Source organism: Oncorhynchus mykiss, chromosome 1, assembly GCF_057628025.1.
Source record: "Oncorhynchus mykiss isolate SJ-2025 chromosome 1, ASM5762802v1, whole genome shotgun sequence".
NCBI classification, from domain to species: domain Eukaryota; kingdom Metazoa; phylum Chordata; class Actinopteri; order Salmoniformes; family Salmonidae; genus Oncorhynchus; species Oncorhynchus mykiss.
The window spans coordinates 88,853,392-88,869,808 of NC_143022.1; the positions used below are offsets into that span (position 1 = coordinate 88,853,392).

At 42.8% G+C, this 16,417-nt stretch overlaps 1 protein-coding gene across 3 annotated transcripts in view; it reads left to right on the forward strand.

Moving 5' to 3' along the window:
- Positions 1–214: 214 nt before the first annotated feature.
- The window catches only part of LOC110514631 (lysosomal cobalamin transport escort protein LMBD1), a 229,113-nt gene continuing 212,910 nt past the window's right edge, over positions 215–16,417 (forward strand). For 2 of the 3 annotated variants that reach the window (XM_090243358.1, XM_090243366.1), the window contains exons 1-3: positions 215–329; positions 1,958–2,134; positions 9,704–9,767. In XM_090243358.1, the coding sequence (XP_090099484.1) occupies positions 264–329; positions 1,958–2,134; positions 9,704–9,767 (307 nt within the window). In that variant the 5' untranslated portion in view covers positions 215–263. The remainder of the gene's footprint in view (positions 330–1,957; positions 2,135–9,703; positions 9,768–16,417) is intronic. The other variant, XM_090243364.1, reaches the window with a different exon arrangement.

Here is a 16,417-nt window from a genome sequence, read left to right on the forward strand (position 1 = left end):
CATTGCACTCATGCTTTGCAAAATAGATAAGTGTTGTTTTTTTGCCTGTCTGAGCTTGGGAGGAAACATCCAAAAGACTGATTCAACAACCTCATTTAAAGAAGCCCAACTCAACAGTAGGTCTACTCTACCACATGATCATTGTAGTGTATCTATCTATCTGTCTGATGTGGTCTGTCTCTCTGTTTGGTAACTTTGTATCCACTGCATCGCCCCTTCCGTCAATTGAAGCACATGGTCCGTGTTTGTTGCAGGAAGTGAAGATGGCGGACCAGTCGTTGCTATCTGAGTCTGCTCTCGGGTGGTCTATATTCGCCCTTGTATTTTTGGTAAGCACACTTAAGTCGCTGCAGAATCTCGAAATATTACCCTGTGTATGTACTGGATTACTTTCCTTTGGCCACAGTTGTCTTTGTCACGCTCAGTTCGCTACAGCTTTACGTAGCTAGCAATCTATCTAGCTAACGTTAGCTAGTTTGACAGCTGTCATGGCTTAGTTAGCTAACGTTGTAGCTAACTCAGTTAGAGTTTAGCTAACCTGCCTCTAATAGCCTCGCTAATACCATATCAATAGCTAACTGTTGTAGCTAATTAATTTGTTTACAGTGTTATAGTGAATCATTGTGGTTGTCATGGTAGTATCTATCAGTTTTACCAAGCAATGCTAGCTAGTTTACAGTAGTTTGCATGAAGTTAGCTAGTTGCTAACATGTAGCTATTGGATCAAGTTAAATGTCAAAGTTTAACTTGAAGTAGACTTCTCCTGCCTTATTTGTAAAGAAGAGCTAACTACATGCTAACTACATAACTAACAACATGCATTATCAATTGTTAGTTAGCTAACTAGTTACCCTACACAATGTCACATGACTGCAGACAGCTACATTTACAGAGGCGCTGCTGAGCCTGCCTGCTTCAGTAATTTCCGTTTTCATATCAATCAGGAAGGCTTTGAACCTAGCTAGTGATTATAATAGCCAATATAGCTTAGAGAAATTTGTTTTTGCTTTCTTTTAGCTAACAAGCTGAAACACCAGTTTGGTCTCTGATTTGCTCCCCCGCTCTATTTATTATGTAACGCAATCCTCTCAATGGGTCTTAGTTTAGATGCAAAGCTTGTGTCATTACCTGGCAAAACACGCAGGCGTGGGCTAGTGTTAATTGATCTGGATGGCATCCCTTCAGGATCTGAGCAGCCAATGGGCTTTAGCAGTGTCCTCACAGTTTAGGAGTAGGCACCGTGTGTGCCTGGAATACAACCTTGTGATTCTGGAGCTCCAGCACCATGTCTGTCCCAAATAACACCCTGTTCCCTATGTGTCTGTGTGTCCCAAATAACACCCTGTTCCCCATGTGTCTGTGTGTCCCAAATAACACCCTGTTCCCTGTGTGTCTGTGTGTCCCAAATAACACCCTGTTCCCCGTGTGTCTGTCTGTCCCAAATAACACCCTGTTCCCTATGTGTGTGTTCCCTCAGAGCCTGGTTTCTTTCTAGGTTTCTTCCTAGGTTCCTGCCTTTCTAGGGAGGTGTTCCTAGCCACCGTGCCCCTACATTTGCATTGCTTGCTGTTTGGGGTTTTAGGCTGGGTTTCTGTACAGCACTTTGTGACATCTGCTAATGTAAAAAGGGATTTATAAATGGATTTGATTTGATAATGGCCTGCGTGAATAGGGTTGATGCGATTTGCAATTAAAACAAGTTTTCAACAACACTTTTGCAAAGTAATTCATTTGTAGTGGTGAGATTTAATTTGTGAATATTGTAAATCGAAAACATCTGAGTCTCGCTGTTGGCTGCATTGGTGTCAGAAGTGGGATATCATAATGAGCCTACTTAGCTAAGAGTCATTACAATAACAATGAACTGTAAACACTCAGATGTTCTGACAGCTGATGCGGCCCAATAACTTTAGGATATTTTACGTGATAACTCTAACCATTGTTTTTCCATCCACAGGTGATCCTGTCCTTCTGTTGGGTCTACATCAGGAAGTACCAGAGCCGCCAAGAGAGTGAGGTCATCTCAACCATCACTGCAATATGCGCATTGGCCATTGCACTGATAACCTCTGCACTTCTTCCAGTGGATATATTCCTAGTGTCTTACATGAAGCACCCCAACGGTACTTACAAGGTACGTATTCAGCTGCTTCATAAGGCCTGAGACTTAGGCCTATGTCATTTTAAGACCATTTGAGTTCAATGATATAGCAGCTTATAATAGTAGCTCATGTTGTTGTCCATTTGAAACATAACAAGCCATTAGACCTACTCCTGGGCTAAAAAGCATGCTTGATGGATAATCTTTAGTCTGGGAAACCAGTCCTTAGTTTTCAACTCATTGTCAAAGACCAAGGAATGTGTCTGCAAAGAGGTGATATTTGATGATTTACGCTAGTCAAGTATCCTTGATGATTCAAGCATGACATGCTTGTGAACGATACTAGCCTGGGAGACGGTCTGTTTCTGCTCTCCTGACAACTCCTAATGGAACTGTCATGCCAAACATGTTTAGCTTGACAATGGAGTCGGCAAAAGCAGGAACAGATCAGGGGTCTACTCTACCTTAAAGATGATGGTAATGACTGTAATAACTGACTACCAGGGGTCTACTCTACCTTAAAGATGATGGTAATGACTGTAATAACTGACTACCAGGGGTCTACTCTACCTTAAATATGATGGTAATGGCTGTAATAACTGACTACCAGGGGTCTACTCTACCTTAAAGATGATGGTAATGACTGTAATAACTGACTACCAGGGGTCTACTCTACCTTAAAGATGATGGTAATGACTGTAATAACTGACTACCAGGGGTCTACTCTACCTTAAATATGATGGTAATGGCTGTAATAACTGACTACCAGGGGTCTACTCTACCTTAAAGATGATGGTAATGACTGTAATAACTGACTACCAGGGGTCTACTGTACCTTAAAGATGATGGTAATGACTGTAATAACTGACTACCAGGGGTCTACTCTACCTTAAATATGATGGTAATGGCTGTAATAACTGACTACCAGGGGTCTACTCTACCTTAAATATATTATGTTCATGACTGTAATAACTGACTACCACAGGGGTCTACTCTACCTTAAATATGATGGTAATGACTGTAATAACTGACAGTACCAGTGGTCTAGTCTACCTTAAATATATTTTGTTAATAACTGACAGTACCAGTGGTCTACTCTACCTTAAATATATTATGTTAATAACTGACAGTACCAGTGGTCTAGTCTACCTTAAATATATTTTGTTAATAACTGACAGTACCAGTGGTCTACTCTACCTTAAATAGATGATGTTAATAACTGACAGTACCAGTGGTCTACTCTACCTTAAATATATTATGTTAATAACTGACTAGCAGTGGTCTACTCTACCTTAAATAGGTTATGTTAATAACTGACTAGCAGTGTTCTACTCTACCTTAAATATATTATGTTAATAACTGACAGTACCAGTGGTCTACTCTACCTTAAATAGATTATGTTAATAACTGACAGTACCAGTGGTCTACTCTACCTTAAATATATTATGTTAATAACTGACTAGCAGTGGTCTACTCTACCTTAAATAGATGATGTTAATAACTGACTAGCAGTGGTCTACTCTACCTTAAATAGGTTATGTTAATAACTGACTAGCAGTGGTCTACTCTACCTTAAATAGGTTATGTTAATAACTGACTAGCAGTGTTCTACTCTACCTTAAATATATTATGTTAATAACTGACAGTACCAGTGGTCTACTCTACCTTAAATAGATTATGTTAATAACTGACAGTACCAGTGGTCTACTCTACCTTAAATAGATTATGCTAATAACTGACTAGCAGTGGTCTACTCTACCTTAAATAGGTTATGTTAATAACTGACTAGCAGTGGTCTACTCTACCTTAAATAGATGATGTTAATAACTGACTAGCAGTGGTCTACTCTACCTTAAATAGATTATGTTAATAACTGACTAGCAGTGTTCTACTCTACCTTAAATATATTATGTTAATAACTGACTAGCAGTGGTCTACTCTACCTTAAATAGATGATGTTAATAACTGACTAGCAGTGGTCTACTCTACCTTAAATAGATTATGTTAATAACTGACTAGCAGTGTTCTACTCTACCTTAAATAGATTATGTTAATAACTGAGAGTATCAGTGGTCTACTCTACCTTAAATAGATTATGTTAATAACTGACTAGCAGTGGTCTACTCTACCTTAAATAGATTATGTTAATAACTGACTAGCAGTGGTCTACTCTACCTTAAATAGATTATGTTAATAACTGACTAGCAGTGGTCTACTCTACCTTAAATAGATTATGTTAATAACTGACTAGCAGTGGTCTACTCTACCTTAAATAGATTATGTTAATAACTGACTAGCAGTGGTCTACTCTACCTCAAAGAGATAATGGTAATGACTCTAATAACTGACTAGCAGTGGTCTACTCTACCTTAAATAGGTTATGTTAATAACTGACTAGCAGTGGTCTACTCTACCTTAAATAGATTATGTTAATAACTGACTAGCAGTGGTCTACTCTACCTTAAATAGATTATGTTAATAACTGACTAGCAGTGGTCTACTCTACCTTAAATAGGTTATGTTAATAACTGACTAGCAGTGGTCTACTCTACCTTAAATAGATTATGTTAATAACTGACAGTACCAGTGGTCTACTCTACCTTAAATAGATTATGTTAATAACTGACTAGCAGTGTTCTACTCTACCTTAAATAGATTATGTTAATAACTGACAGTACCAGTGGTCTACTCTACCTTAAATATATTATGTTAATAACTGACAGTACCAGTGGTCTACTCTACCTTAAATAGATTATGTTAATAACTGACAGTACCAGTGGTCTACTCTACCTTAAATATATTATGTTAATAACTGACAGTACCAGTGGTCTACTCTACCTTAAATAGATGATGTTAATAACTGACTAGCAGTGGTCTACTCTACCTTAAATATATTATGTTAATAACTGACTAGCAGTGTTCTACTCTACCTTAAATATATTATGTTAATAACTGACTAGCAGTGTTCTACTCTACCTTAAATATATTATGTTAATAACTGACTAGCAGTGTTCTACTCTACCTTAAATATATTATGTTAATAACTGACTAGCAGTGGTCTACTCTACCTTAAATATATTATGTTAATAACTGACTAGCAGTGTTCTACTCTACCTTAAATATATTATGTTCATGACTGTAATAACTGACTACCACAGGGGTCTACTCTACCTTAAATATGATGGTAATGACTCTAATAACTGACTAGCAGTGGTCTACTCTACCTTAAATATATTATGTTAATAACTGACAGTACCAGTGGTCTACTCTACCTTAAATAGATGATGTTAATAACTGACTAGCAGTGGTCTACTCTACCTTAAATAGATTATGTTAATAACTGACTAGCAGTGGTCTACTCTACCTTAAATAGGTTATGTTAATAACTGACTAGCAGTGGTCTACTCTACCTTAAATAGATTATGTTAATAACTGACAGTACCAGTGGTCTACTCTACCTTAAATATATTATGTTAATAACTGACTAGCAGTGTTCTACTCTACCTTAAATAGATTATGTTAATAACTGACTAGCAGTGGTCTACTCTACCTTAAATAGGTTATGTTAATAACTGACTAGCAGTGGTCTACTCTACCTTAAATATATTATGTTAATAACTGACTAGCAGTGGTCTACTCTACCTTAAATAGATTATGTTAATAACTGACTAGCAGTGGTCTACTCTACCTTAAATAGATTATGTTAATAACTGACTAGCAGTGGTCTACTCTACCTTAAATAGGTTATGTTAATAACTGACTAGCAGTGGTCTACTCTACCTCAAAGAGATAATGGTAATGACTCTAATAACTGACGAGCAGTGGTCTACTCTACCTTAAAGAGATAATGGTAATGACTCTAATAACTGACTAGCAGTGGTCTACTCTACCTTAAATAGATTATGTTAATAACTGACTAGCAGTGGTCTACTCTACCTTAAATAGATTATGTTAATAACTGACTAGCAGTGGTCTACTCTACCTCAAAGAGATAATGGTAATGACTCTAATAACTGACTAGCAGTGGTCTACTCTACCTTAAATAGGTTATGTTAATAACTGACTAGCAGTGGTCTACTCTACCTTAAATAGATTATGTTAATAACTGACTAGCAGTGGTCTACTCTACCTTAAATAGATTATGTTAATAACTGACTAGCAGTGTTCTACTCTACCTTAAATAGATTATGTTAATAACTGACAGTACCAGTGGTCTACTCTACCTTAAATAGGTTATGTTAATAACTGACTAGCAGTGGTCTACTCTACCTCAAAGAGATAATGGTAATGACTCTAATAACTGACGAGCAGTGGTCTACTCTACCTTAAAGAGATAATGGTAATGACTCTAATAACTGACGAGCAGTGGTCTACTCTACCTTAAATAGATTATGTTAATAACTGACTAGCAGTGGTCTACTCTACCTTAAATAGATGATGTTAATAACTGACTAGCAGTGGTCTACTCTACCTTAAATAGATTATGTTAATAACTGACAGTACCAGTGGTCTACTCTACCTTAAATAGGTTATGTTAATAACTGACTAGCAGTGGTCTACTCTACCTCAAAGAGATAATGGTAATGACTCTAATAACTGACGAGCAGTGGTCTAAAAAGAAAAAACAAGCCATGAGGTCGAAGCAATTGTCCGTAGACCTCAGAGACAGGATTATGTCGAGGCATAGGTCTGGGGAAGGATACCAAAACATGTCTACAGCATTGAAGGTCCACAAGAACAAAGTGGCCTCCATCATTCTTAAATGGAAGAAGTTTGGAACCACCAAGAATCTTCCTAGAGCTGGCCGCCCGGCCAAGTTGAGCAATCGGGGGAGGAAGGGCCTTGGTCAGGGAGGTGACCAAGAAAACCCGATGGTCACTCTGACAGAGCTCCAGAGTTCCTCTGTGGAGATAGTTGTCCTTCTGGAAGGTTCTCCCATCTCTGCATCACTCCACCATAAAGGCCTTTATGGTAGAGTGGCCACTACTTAGTAAAATACAGCCCCTTTGGAGTTTGCCAAATTACTCTCAGGCCATGAGAAAGAAGATTCTCTGGTCTGATGAAACCAAGATTTGGCCTGAATGCCAAGTGTCACGTCTGGAGGAAACCTGGCATCATCTCTACGGTGAAGCATGGTGATGGCAGCATCATGCTGTGGGGATGTTTTTCAGTGGCAGGGACTGGGAGAGTAGTCAGGTTCGAGGGAAAAATGAACGGAGCAAAGTACAGAGAGATCCTTGATGAAAAAATGCTCAGACTGGGGAGGACCTGAGGATTTTGGAAGGCAAAGGTGCACCTTCCAACAGGACAACGACCCTGAGCACACAGCCAAGACAACGCAGGAGTGGCGTCAGGACTAATATCTGAACATCTCTGGAGAGACCTGAAAATAGCTGTGCAGATATGCTCCCCATCTAACCTGACAGAGTTTGAGAGAATCTGCAGAGAAGAATGGGAGAAACTCCCCATATACAGGTGTGCCAAGCTTGTAGTGTCATACCCAAGAAGACCTAAGGCTGTCATCGCTGCCCAAGGCGCTTCAACAAAATAGCCCCCCTGACCGTTTTGTCATAACCTGTGTCAAGTCACATCTTCAAATCTCTGCTACGTAAGTGACTAAATAAACACATCCAGTCTAATATACAGCTACTGCTGAAATACCTAACCCCCTACTATAAAAGCAAGGACAGTGATGCAATAGCCATATGTTTTATGTAAAACGAAGAGAGCAGAGATGGTTCATTATTGATGAATAAAGTAAGAGGACACATGATTAACATTATACCAGGGATAGTGCCATCATATAGGCACTACCGCTGGTATGTCAATCATATTTTATGACTTTTTTCATGATATCCTTATCAATGAATCAAGATCTCTTTCTTTTTACATAAAACAAATAGCCCTGTGGCCGTTTCATCATAGTCCTAGCCTGGCAAATAGTCTTAGCGGCCGTTTCATCATAGTCCTAGCCTGGCAAATAGTCTTAGCGGCCGTTTCATCATAGTCCTAGCCTGGCAAATAGTCTTAGCGGCCGTTTCATCATAGTCCTAGCCTGGCAAATAGTCTTAGCGGCCGTTTCATCATAGTCCTAGCCTGGCAAATAGTCTTAGCGGCCGTTTCATCATAGTCCTAGCCTGGCAAATAGTCTTAGCGGCCGTTTCATCATAGTCCTAGCCTGGCAAATAGTCTTAGCGGCCGTTTCATCATAGTCCTAGCCTGGCAAATAGTCTTAGCGGCCGTTTCATCATAGTCCTAGCCTGGCAAATAGTCTTAGCGGCCGTTTCATCATAGTCCTAGCCTGGCAAACAGTCTTAGCGGCCGTTTCATCATAGTCCTAGCCTGGCAAATAGCCCTGTGGCCTTTTCATCATAGTCCTAGCCTGGCAAATAGTCCTAACGGCTGTTTCATCATAGTCCTAGCCTGGCAAATAGCCCTGTGTCCGTTTTCATCATAATCCTAGCCTGGCAAATTGACCTGTGCCCGTTTTCATCATAGTCCTAGCCTGGCAAATAGCCCTGTGTCCGTTTTCATCATAATCCTAGCCTGGCAAATAGCCCTGTGTCCGTTTTCATCATAATCCTAGCCTGGCAAATAGCCCTGTGTCCGTTTTCATCATAATCCTAGCCTGGCAAATAGACTTGTGCCCGTTTTCATCATAATCCTAGCCTGGCAAATAGCCCTGTGTCCGTTTTCATCATAATCCTAGCCTGGCAAATAGCCCTGTGTCCGTTTTCATCATAATCCTAGCCTGGCAAATTGACCTGTGCCCGTTTTCATCATAGTCCTAGCCTGGCAAATAGCCCTGTGTTAGTTTGCATCATCGTCCTAGCCTGGCTTTTATCGTTTAATATTACCTATGTCTCAGAAATCTCTGTGAATCTAGGATTATGGAATTATACACTAATGTTTAGCTGTATGTTTAGTTCGTGACTCCTTCATAAATAGCTTTGCAATCAATGTTGCTGTGAAGGTCTGTTGAGTGTTTTAATCTGTTCAGATGTTGTTGTGTAAGGTCTGTTTAGTGTTTTAATCTGTTCAGATGTTGTTGTGTAGGGTCTGTTTAGTGTTTTAATCTGTTCAGATGTTGTTGTGAAGGTCTGTTGAGTGTTTTAATCTGTTCAGATGTTGTTGTGTAAGGTCTGTTGAGTGTTTTAATCTGTTCAGATGTTGTTGTGTAAGGTCTGTTTAGTGTTTTAATCTGTTCAGATGTTGTTGTGAAGGTCTGTTTAGTGTTTTAATCTGTTCAGATGTTGTTGTGAAGGTCTGTTGAGTGTTTTAATCTGTTCAGATGTTGTTGTGTAAGGTCTGTTTAGTGTTTTAATCTGTTCAGATGTTGTTGTGTAAGGTCTGTTTAGTGTTTTAATCTGTTCAGATGTTGTTGTGTAAGGTCTGTTTAGTGTTTTAATCTGTTCAGATGTTGTTGTGTAAGGTCTGTTTAGTGTTTTAATCTGTTCAGATGTTGTGTAAGGTCTGTTTAGTGTTTTAATCTGTTCAGATGTTGTTGTGTAAGGTCTGTTTAGTGTTTTAATCTGTTCAGATGTTGTTGTGTAAGGTCTGTTGTGTTTATTGTAATCAATGTCCTATTTCTTCTCAATACAGAAGTGGGCAGAAAACAATGAGACACGAGGCCAAATCGAAGACACTGTGCTGTATGCTTATTACTGTGAGTAGGATACTGTTTGTATTCATATAGGCATATTTATCAAGGCACAGTGCCAGCAAATCATTTTCTGTTTGCTAAACCTTTTGTTAATAGTCAAATATTTACAATTGACTTATGTTTGTACCCGTTGTGACTTTAATAGTTTGAACAAATCAACTAATTCCTGATTGGTAGAGAGTGATTTTGTATGGAGTGAGAATCTCCATAGGAATATATGTTTTTGTCCAGGTCTAGGATTAATCTGTGTCCAGGAAACTAGCCATTAAGCTGTAAGGGACAGAGGGTCCCCACCTTCTCCATAATGATCTAATGAATGGTTGGATTAATCTGTGTCCAGGAAACTAGCCATTAAGCTGTAAGGGACAGAGGGTCCCCACCTTCTCCATAATGAACTAATGAATGGTTGGATTAATCTGTGTCTGGGAAACTAGCCATTAAACTGTAAGGGACAGAGGGTCCCCACCTTCTCCATAATGAACTAATGAATGGTTGGATTAATCTGTGTCTGGGAAACTAGCCATTAAGCTGTAAGGGACAGAGGGTCCCCACCTTCTCCATAATGAACTAATGAATGGTTGGATTAATCTGTGTCTCTGGTTGCCTGGTCAATAACACTGACATTTAAAAAAAAAAAAAAAAATTTACCTTTATTTTACTAGGCAAGTCAGTTAAGAACAAATTCTTATTTTCAATGACGGCCTAGGAACAGTGGGTTAACTGCTTGTTCAGGGGCAGAACGACAGATTTTGTACCTTGTCAGCTCGGGGATTTGAACTTGCAACCTTTCGGTTACTAGTCCAATGCTCTAACCACTAGGCTACAATCTGTATTAATCTCAGTTAGCCTACCTAGGCAGTAATACAATCTGTATTAATCTCAGTTAGCCTACCCAGGCAGTAATACAATCTGTATTAATCTCAGTTAGCCTACCTAGGCAGTAATACAATCTGTATTAATCTCAGTTAGCCTACCCAGGCAGTAATACAATCTGTATTAATCTCAGTTAGCCTACCTAGGCAGTAATACCATCTGTATTAATCTCAGTTAGCCTACCCAGGCAGTAATACAATCTGTATTAATCTCAGTTAGCCTACCTAGGCAGTAATACAATCTGTATTAATCTCAGTTAGCCTACCTAGGCAGTAATACAATCTGTATTAATCTCAGTTAGCCTACCTAGGCAGTAATACAATCTGTATTAATCTCAGTTAGCCTACCTAGGCAGTAATACAATCTGTATTAATCTCAGTTAGCCTACCTAGGCAGTAATACAATCTGTATTAATCTCAGTTAGCCTACCTAGGCAGTAATACAATCTGTATTAATCTCAGTTAGCCTACCTAGGCAGTAATACTGTTAGCCTATTTGATCATGAGCCGTTAGTTTCCTCAGCCCAGACCCTAGCCAATCAGAGAATCTACTTCCATCAGTCGCATAATGTCATCAGAATTTCTCTTTGACAGACAAGGTACAACACTGTGCATGTAAATCCCAACATGCACTTCAATTCACCTGCCCACCATGCGTTACTTGACTTTGTCCTCTAGACTGAGTCGTAGACGCCACTAATATGATTTTCTGTGTTGCTGTCAAAGATTTGGATGAAAAATGCACTCAAAGGAAGAGTTCAATGTACAGGGTCTTATATAATGCAGAAGTAGTGAGGTCTTAAATGCAGATTTGGATCCTATCAGGAATGTAATTGATTTAATGGCCAAATGGCCTGTATATATTTTGTCTTGTGTATGGTACAGCAGTTCTACTCAGATTTGTCAGTTCTATCTCAAGGTACTTAGCTTACAACACGTGGAAGCATCATATCTCTCCCTGCATACAGAGTGGAGGGAGGGGGGGGGGACATAGTGGAGGGAGGGGGGGGGCATAGTGGAGGGGGGGGGGGCAGAGTGGAGGGAGGGGGAGGGGAGGACAGAGTGGAGGGGGGGAGGGGAGGACAGTGGAGGGAGGGAGGGGGAGGAGAGGACAGAGTGGAGGGGGGGAGGAGAGGACAGAGTGGAGGGAGGGAGGGGGAGGAGAGGACAGAGTGGAGGGAGGGAGGGAGGGGGGGGAGAGGACAGAGTGGAGGGAGGTAGGGGGGAAGGAGAGGACAGAGTGCAGGGAGGTAGGGGGGAAGGAGAGGACAGAGGGGAGGGAGGGAGGGAGGGAGGGAGGGAGGGAGGGAGGGAGGGAGGGAGGGAGGGAGGGAGGGAGGAAGGAAGGAAGGAAGGAAGGAAGGAAGGAAGAGAGGACAGAGTGGAGGGAGGTAGGGAGGGAGGACAGTATAGAGTGGAGGGAAGGAGGGAGGACAGAGTGCAGGGAGGGGGAGGAGAGGACAGAGTGGAGGGAGGGAGGACAGTATAGAGTGGTGGGAGGGAGGAGAGGAGAGGACGGCGTAGAGTGGTGGGAGGGAGGAGAGGAGAGGACGGTGTAGAGTGGTGGGAGGGAGGAAAGGAGAGGACGGCGTAGAGTGGTGGGAGGGAGGAGAGGAGAGGACGGTGTAGAGTGGTGGGAGGGAGGAGAGGACGGCGTAGAGTGGTGGGAGGGAGGAGAGGAGAGGACGGCGTAGAGTGGTGGGAGGGAGGAGAGGACGGCGTAGAGTGGTGGGAGGGAGGAGAGGCCGGTGAAGAGTGGTGGCAGGGAGGAGAGGACGGTGTAGAGTGGTGGGAGGGAGGAGAGGACGGTGTAGAGTGGTGGGAGGGAGACGAGAGGACGGTGTAGAGTGGTGGGAGGGAGGAGAGGACGGTGTAGAGTGGTGGGAGGGAGGAGAGGAGAGGACGGCGTAGAGCGGTGGGAGGGAGGAGAGGACGATGTAGAGTGGTGGGAGGGAGGAGAGGACGGTGTAGAGTGGTGGGAGGGAGGAGAGGACGGTGTAGAGTGGTGGGAGGGAGGAGAGGAGAGGACGGTGTAGAGTGGTGGGAGGGAGGAGAGGAGAGGACGACGTAGAGGGGTGGGAGGGAGGAGAGGACGGCGTAGAGGTGTGGGAGGGAGGATAGGACGGCGTAGAGGGGTGGGAGGGAGGAGAGGACGGCGTAGAGTGGTGGGAGGGAGGAGAGGGCGGCGTAGAGTGGTGGGAGGGAGGAGAGGACGGCGTAGAGTGGTGGGAGGGAGGAGAGGAGAGGACGGCGTAGAGCGGTGGGAGGGAGGAGAGGACGGCGTAGAGTGGTGGGAGGGAGGAGAGGAGAGGACGGCGTAGAGCGGTGGGAGGGAGGAGAGGACGGTGTAGAGTGGTGGGAGGGAGGAGAGGAGAGGACGGCGTAGAGCGGTGGGAGGGAGGAGAGGACGGCGTGGAGTGGGTAGAGGGAGGAGAGGGTGGATTGGAGGGAGGAGAGGGTGGATTGGAGGGAGGACAGAATAGAGTGGAGGGAGGAGAGGAGAGGACAGAGTGGATGGAGGAGAGGAGAGGACAGAGTGGATGGAGGAGAAGAGAGGACAGAGTGGAGGGAGGAAAGGAGAGGACAGAGTGGCTAGAAGTATAGGACAGAGTGGCTAGAAGTAGAGGACAGAGTGGCTAGAAGTAGAGGAAAGAGTGGCTAGAAGTAGAGGAAAGAGTGGCTAGAAGTAGAGGACAGAGTGGCTAGAAGTATAGGACAGAGTGGCTAGAAGTATAGGACAGAGTGGCTAGAAGTATAGGACAGAGTGGCTAGAAGTATAGGACAGAGTGGCTAGAAGTATAGGACAGAGTGGCTAGAAGTATAGGACAGAGTGACTAGAAGTATAGGACAGAGTGGCTAGAAGTATAGGACAGAGTGGCTAGAAGTATAGGACAGAGTGGCTAGAAGTATAGGACAGAGTGGCTAGAAGTAGAGGACAGAGTGGCTAGAAGTAGAGGACAGAGTGGCTAGAAGTAGAGGACAGAGTGGCTAGAAACCAAGTCTCTCTCACACCAAGTCTCTCTCACACCAAGCCCCTCTCACACCAAGCCCCTCTCACACCAAGCCACTCTCACACCAAGCCTCTCTCACACCAAGCCTTGCTCTCACCAAGCCTCTCTCACACCAAGCCTCTCTCACACCAAGCCTCTCTCACACCAAGCCTCGCTCTCACCAAGCCTCTCTCACACCAAGCCTCTCTCACACCAAGCCTCTCTCACACCAAGCCTCTCTCACACCAAGCCTCTCTCACACCAAGCCTCGCTAACACCAAGCCTCGCTAACACCAAGCCTCGCTAACACCAAGCCTCGCTAACACCATGGGTTCAACCCAGCAAAGATGGAAATAGCAACAACATCTCTATCCTCCAGAACTGGCCAGCGTAATCATCCACTCTTTAACCCCTAGAGGTGATGTCTGCGCAATCTACAGTGCCTTGCGAAAGTATTCAGCCCCCTTGAACTTTGCGACCTTTTGCCACATTTCAGGCTTCAAACATAAAGATATAAAACTGTATTTTTTTGTGAAGAATCAACAACAAGTGGGAAACAATCATGAAGTGGAACGACATTTATTGGATATTTCAAACTTTTTTAACAAATCAAAAACTGAAAAATTGGGCGTGCAAAATTATTCAGCCCCTTTACTTTCAGTGCAGCAAACTCTCTCCAGAAGTTCAGTGAGGATCTCTGAATGATCCAATGTTGACCTAAATGACTAATGATGATAAATACAATCCACCTGTGTGTAATCAAGTCTCCGTATAAATGCACCTGCACTGTGATAGTCTCAGAGGTCCGTTAAAAGCGCAGAGAGCATCATGAAGAACAAGGAACACACCAGGCAGGTCCGAGATACTGTTGTGAAGAAGTTTAAAGCCGGATTTTGATACAAAATATTTCCCAAGCTTTAAACATCCCAAGGAGCACTGTGCAAGCGATAATATTGAAGTGGAAGGAGTATCAGACCACTGCAAATCTACCAAGACCTGGCCGCCCCTCTAAACTTTCAGCTCATACAAGGAGAAGACTGATCAGAGATGCAGCCAAGAGGCCCATGATCACTCTGGATGAACTGCAGAGATCTACAGCTGAGGTGGGAGACTCTGTCCATAGGACAACAATCAGTCGTATATTGCACAAATCTGGCCTTTATGGAAGAGTGGCAAGAAGAAAGCCATTTCTTAAAGATATCCATAAAAAGTGTCGTTTAAAGTTTGCCACAAGCCACCTGGGAGACACACCAAACATGTGGAAGAAGGTGCTCTGGTGAAACCAGAATTGAAACCAAAATTGAACTTTTTGGCAACAATGCAAAACGTTATGTTTGGCGTGAAAGCAACACAGCTGAACACACCATCCCCACTGTCAAACATGGTGGTGGCAGCATCATGGTTTGGGCCTGCTTTTCTTCAGCAGGGACAGGGAAGATGGTTAAAATTGATGGGAAGATGGATGGAGCCAAATACAGGACCATTCTGGAAGAAAACCTGATGGAGTCTGCAAAAGACCTGAGACTGGGACGGAGATTTGTCTTCCAACAAGACAATGATCCAAAACATAAAGCAAAATCTACAATGGAATGGTTCAAAAATAAACATATCCAGGTGTTAGAATGGCCAAGTCAAAGTTCAAACCTGAATCCAATCGAGAATCTGTGTAAAGAACTGAAAACTGCTGTTCACAAATGCTCTCCATCCAACCTCACTGAGCTCGAGCTGTTTTGCAAGGAGGAATGTGAAAAAATGTCAGTCTCTCGATGTGCAAAACTGATAGAGACATACCCCAAGCGACTTATAGCTGTAATCGCAGCAAAAGGTGGCGCTACAAAGTATTAACTTAAGGGGGCTGAATAATTTTGCACGCCCAATTTTTCAGTTTTTGATTTGTTAAAAAAGTTTGAAATATCCAATAAATGTCGTTCCACTTCATGATTGTGTCCCACTTGTTGTTGATTCTTCACAAAAAAATACAGTTTTATATCTTTATGTTTGAAGCCTGAAATGTGGCAAAAGTTTCGCAAAGTTCAAGGGGGCCGAATACTTTCGCAAGGCACTGTAATTAGCATAATACCATTCCCATAAAAACAGTCTGTTTAAACTTTAGATATCTGTTTTTTTGCATTGGATGCGTCTCAGTCCACTGCATCTGCCAATGTTGCACTTCCGCATCTTCGGTGAAAGGGGACAGAGCTAGAGTGGTGTTTGTTAGACCCTGAGATATCCCAAAATCGTTATTTTTACAAAATCGCCTGTAGCGTCCTAACGGTTTGGCTTACAAACCATTTTTCTCCACGACCCCCACAAGCTGAAGTCGACCCCCACGTCTGAAGTCGACCCCCACGTCTGAAGTCGATACAGCCAATCTGCCAACTTCTGTCTGTAGAGTCCGAACAGTCCAACTTCTGTCTGTAGCGTCCGAACAGTCCAACTTCTGTCTGTAGAGTCCGAACAGTCCAACTTCTGCCTGTAGAGTCCCAACAGTCCAACTTCTGTCTGTAGAGTCCGAACAGTCCGTCTTCTGCCTGTAGAGTCCGAACAGTCCAACTTCTGTCTGTAGAGTCCGAACAGTCCGTCTTCTGCCTGTAGAGCCCGAACAGTCCAACTTCTGCCTGTAGAGTCCCAACAGTCCAACTTCTGCCTGTAGAGTCCGAACAGTCCGTCTTCTGCCTGTAGAGTCCGAACAGTCCAACTTCTGCCTGTAGAGTCCGAACAGTCCAACTTCTGCCTGTAGAGTCCGAACAGTCCAACTTCTGCCTGTAGAGTCCGAACAGTCCAACTTCTG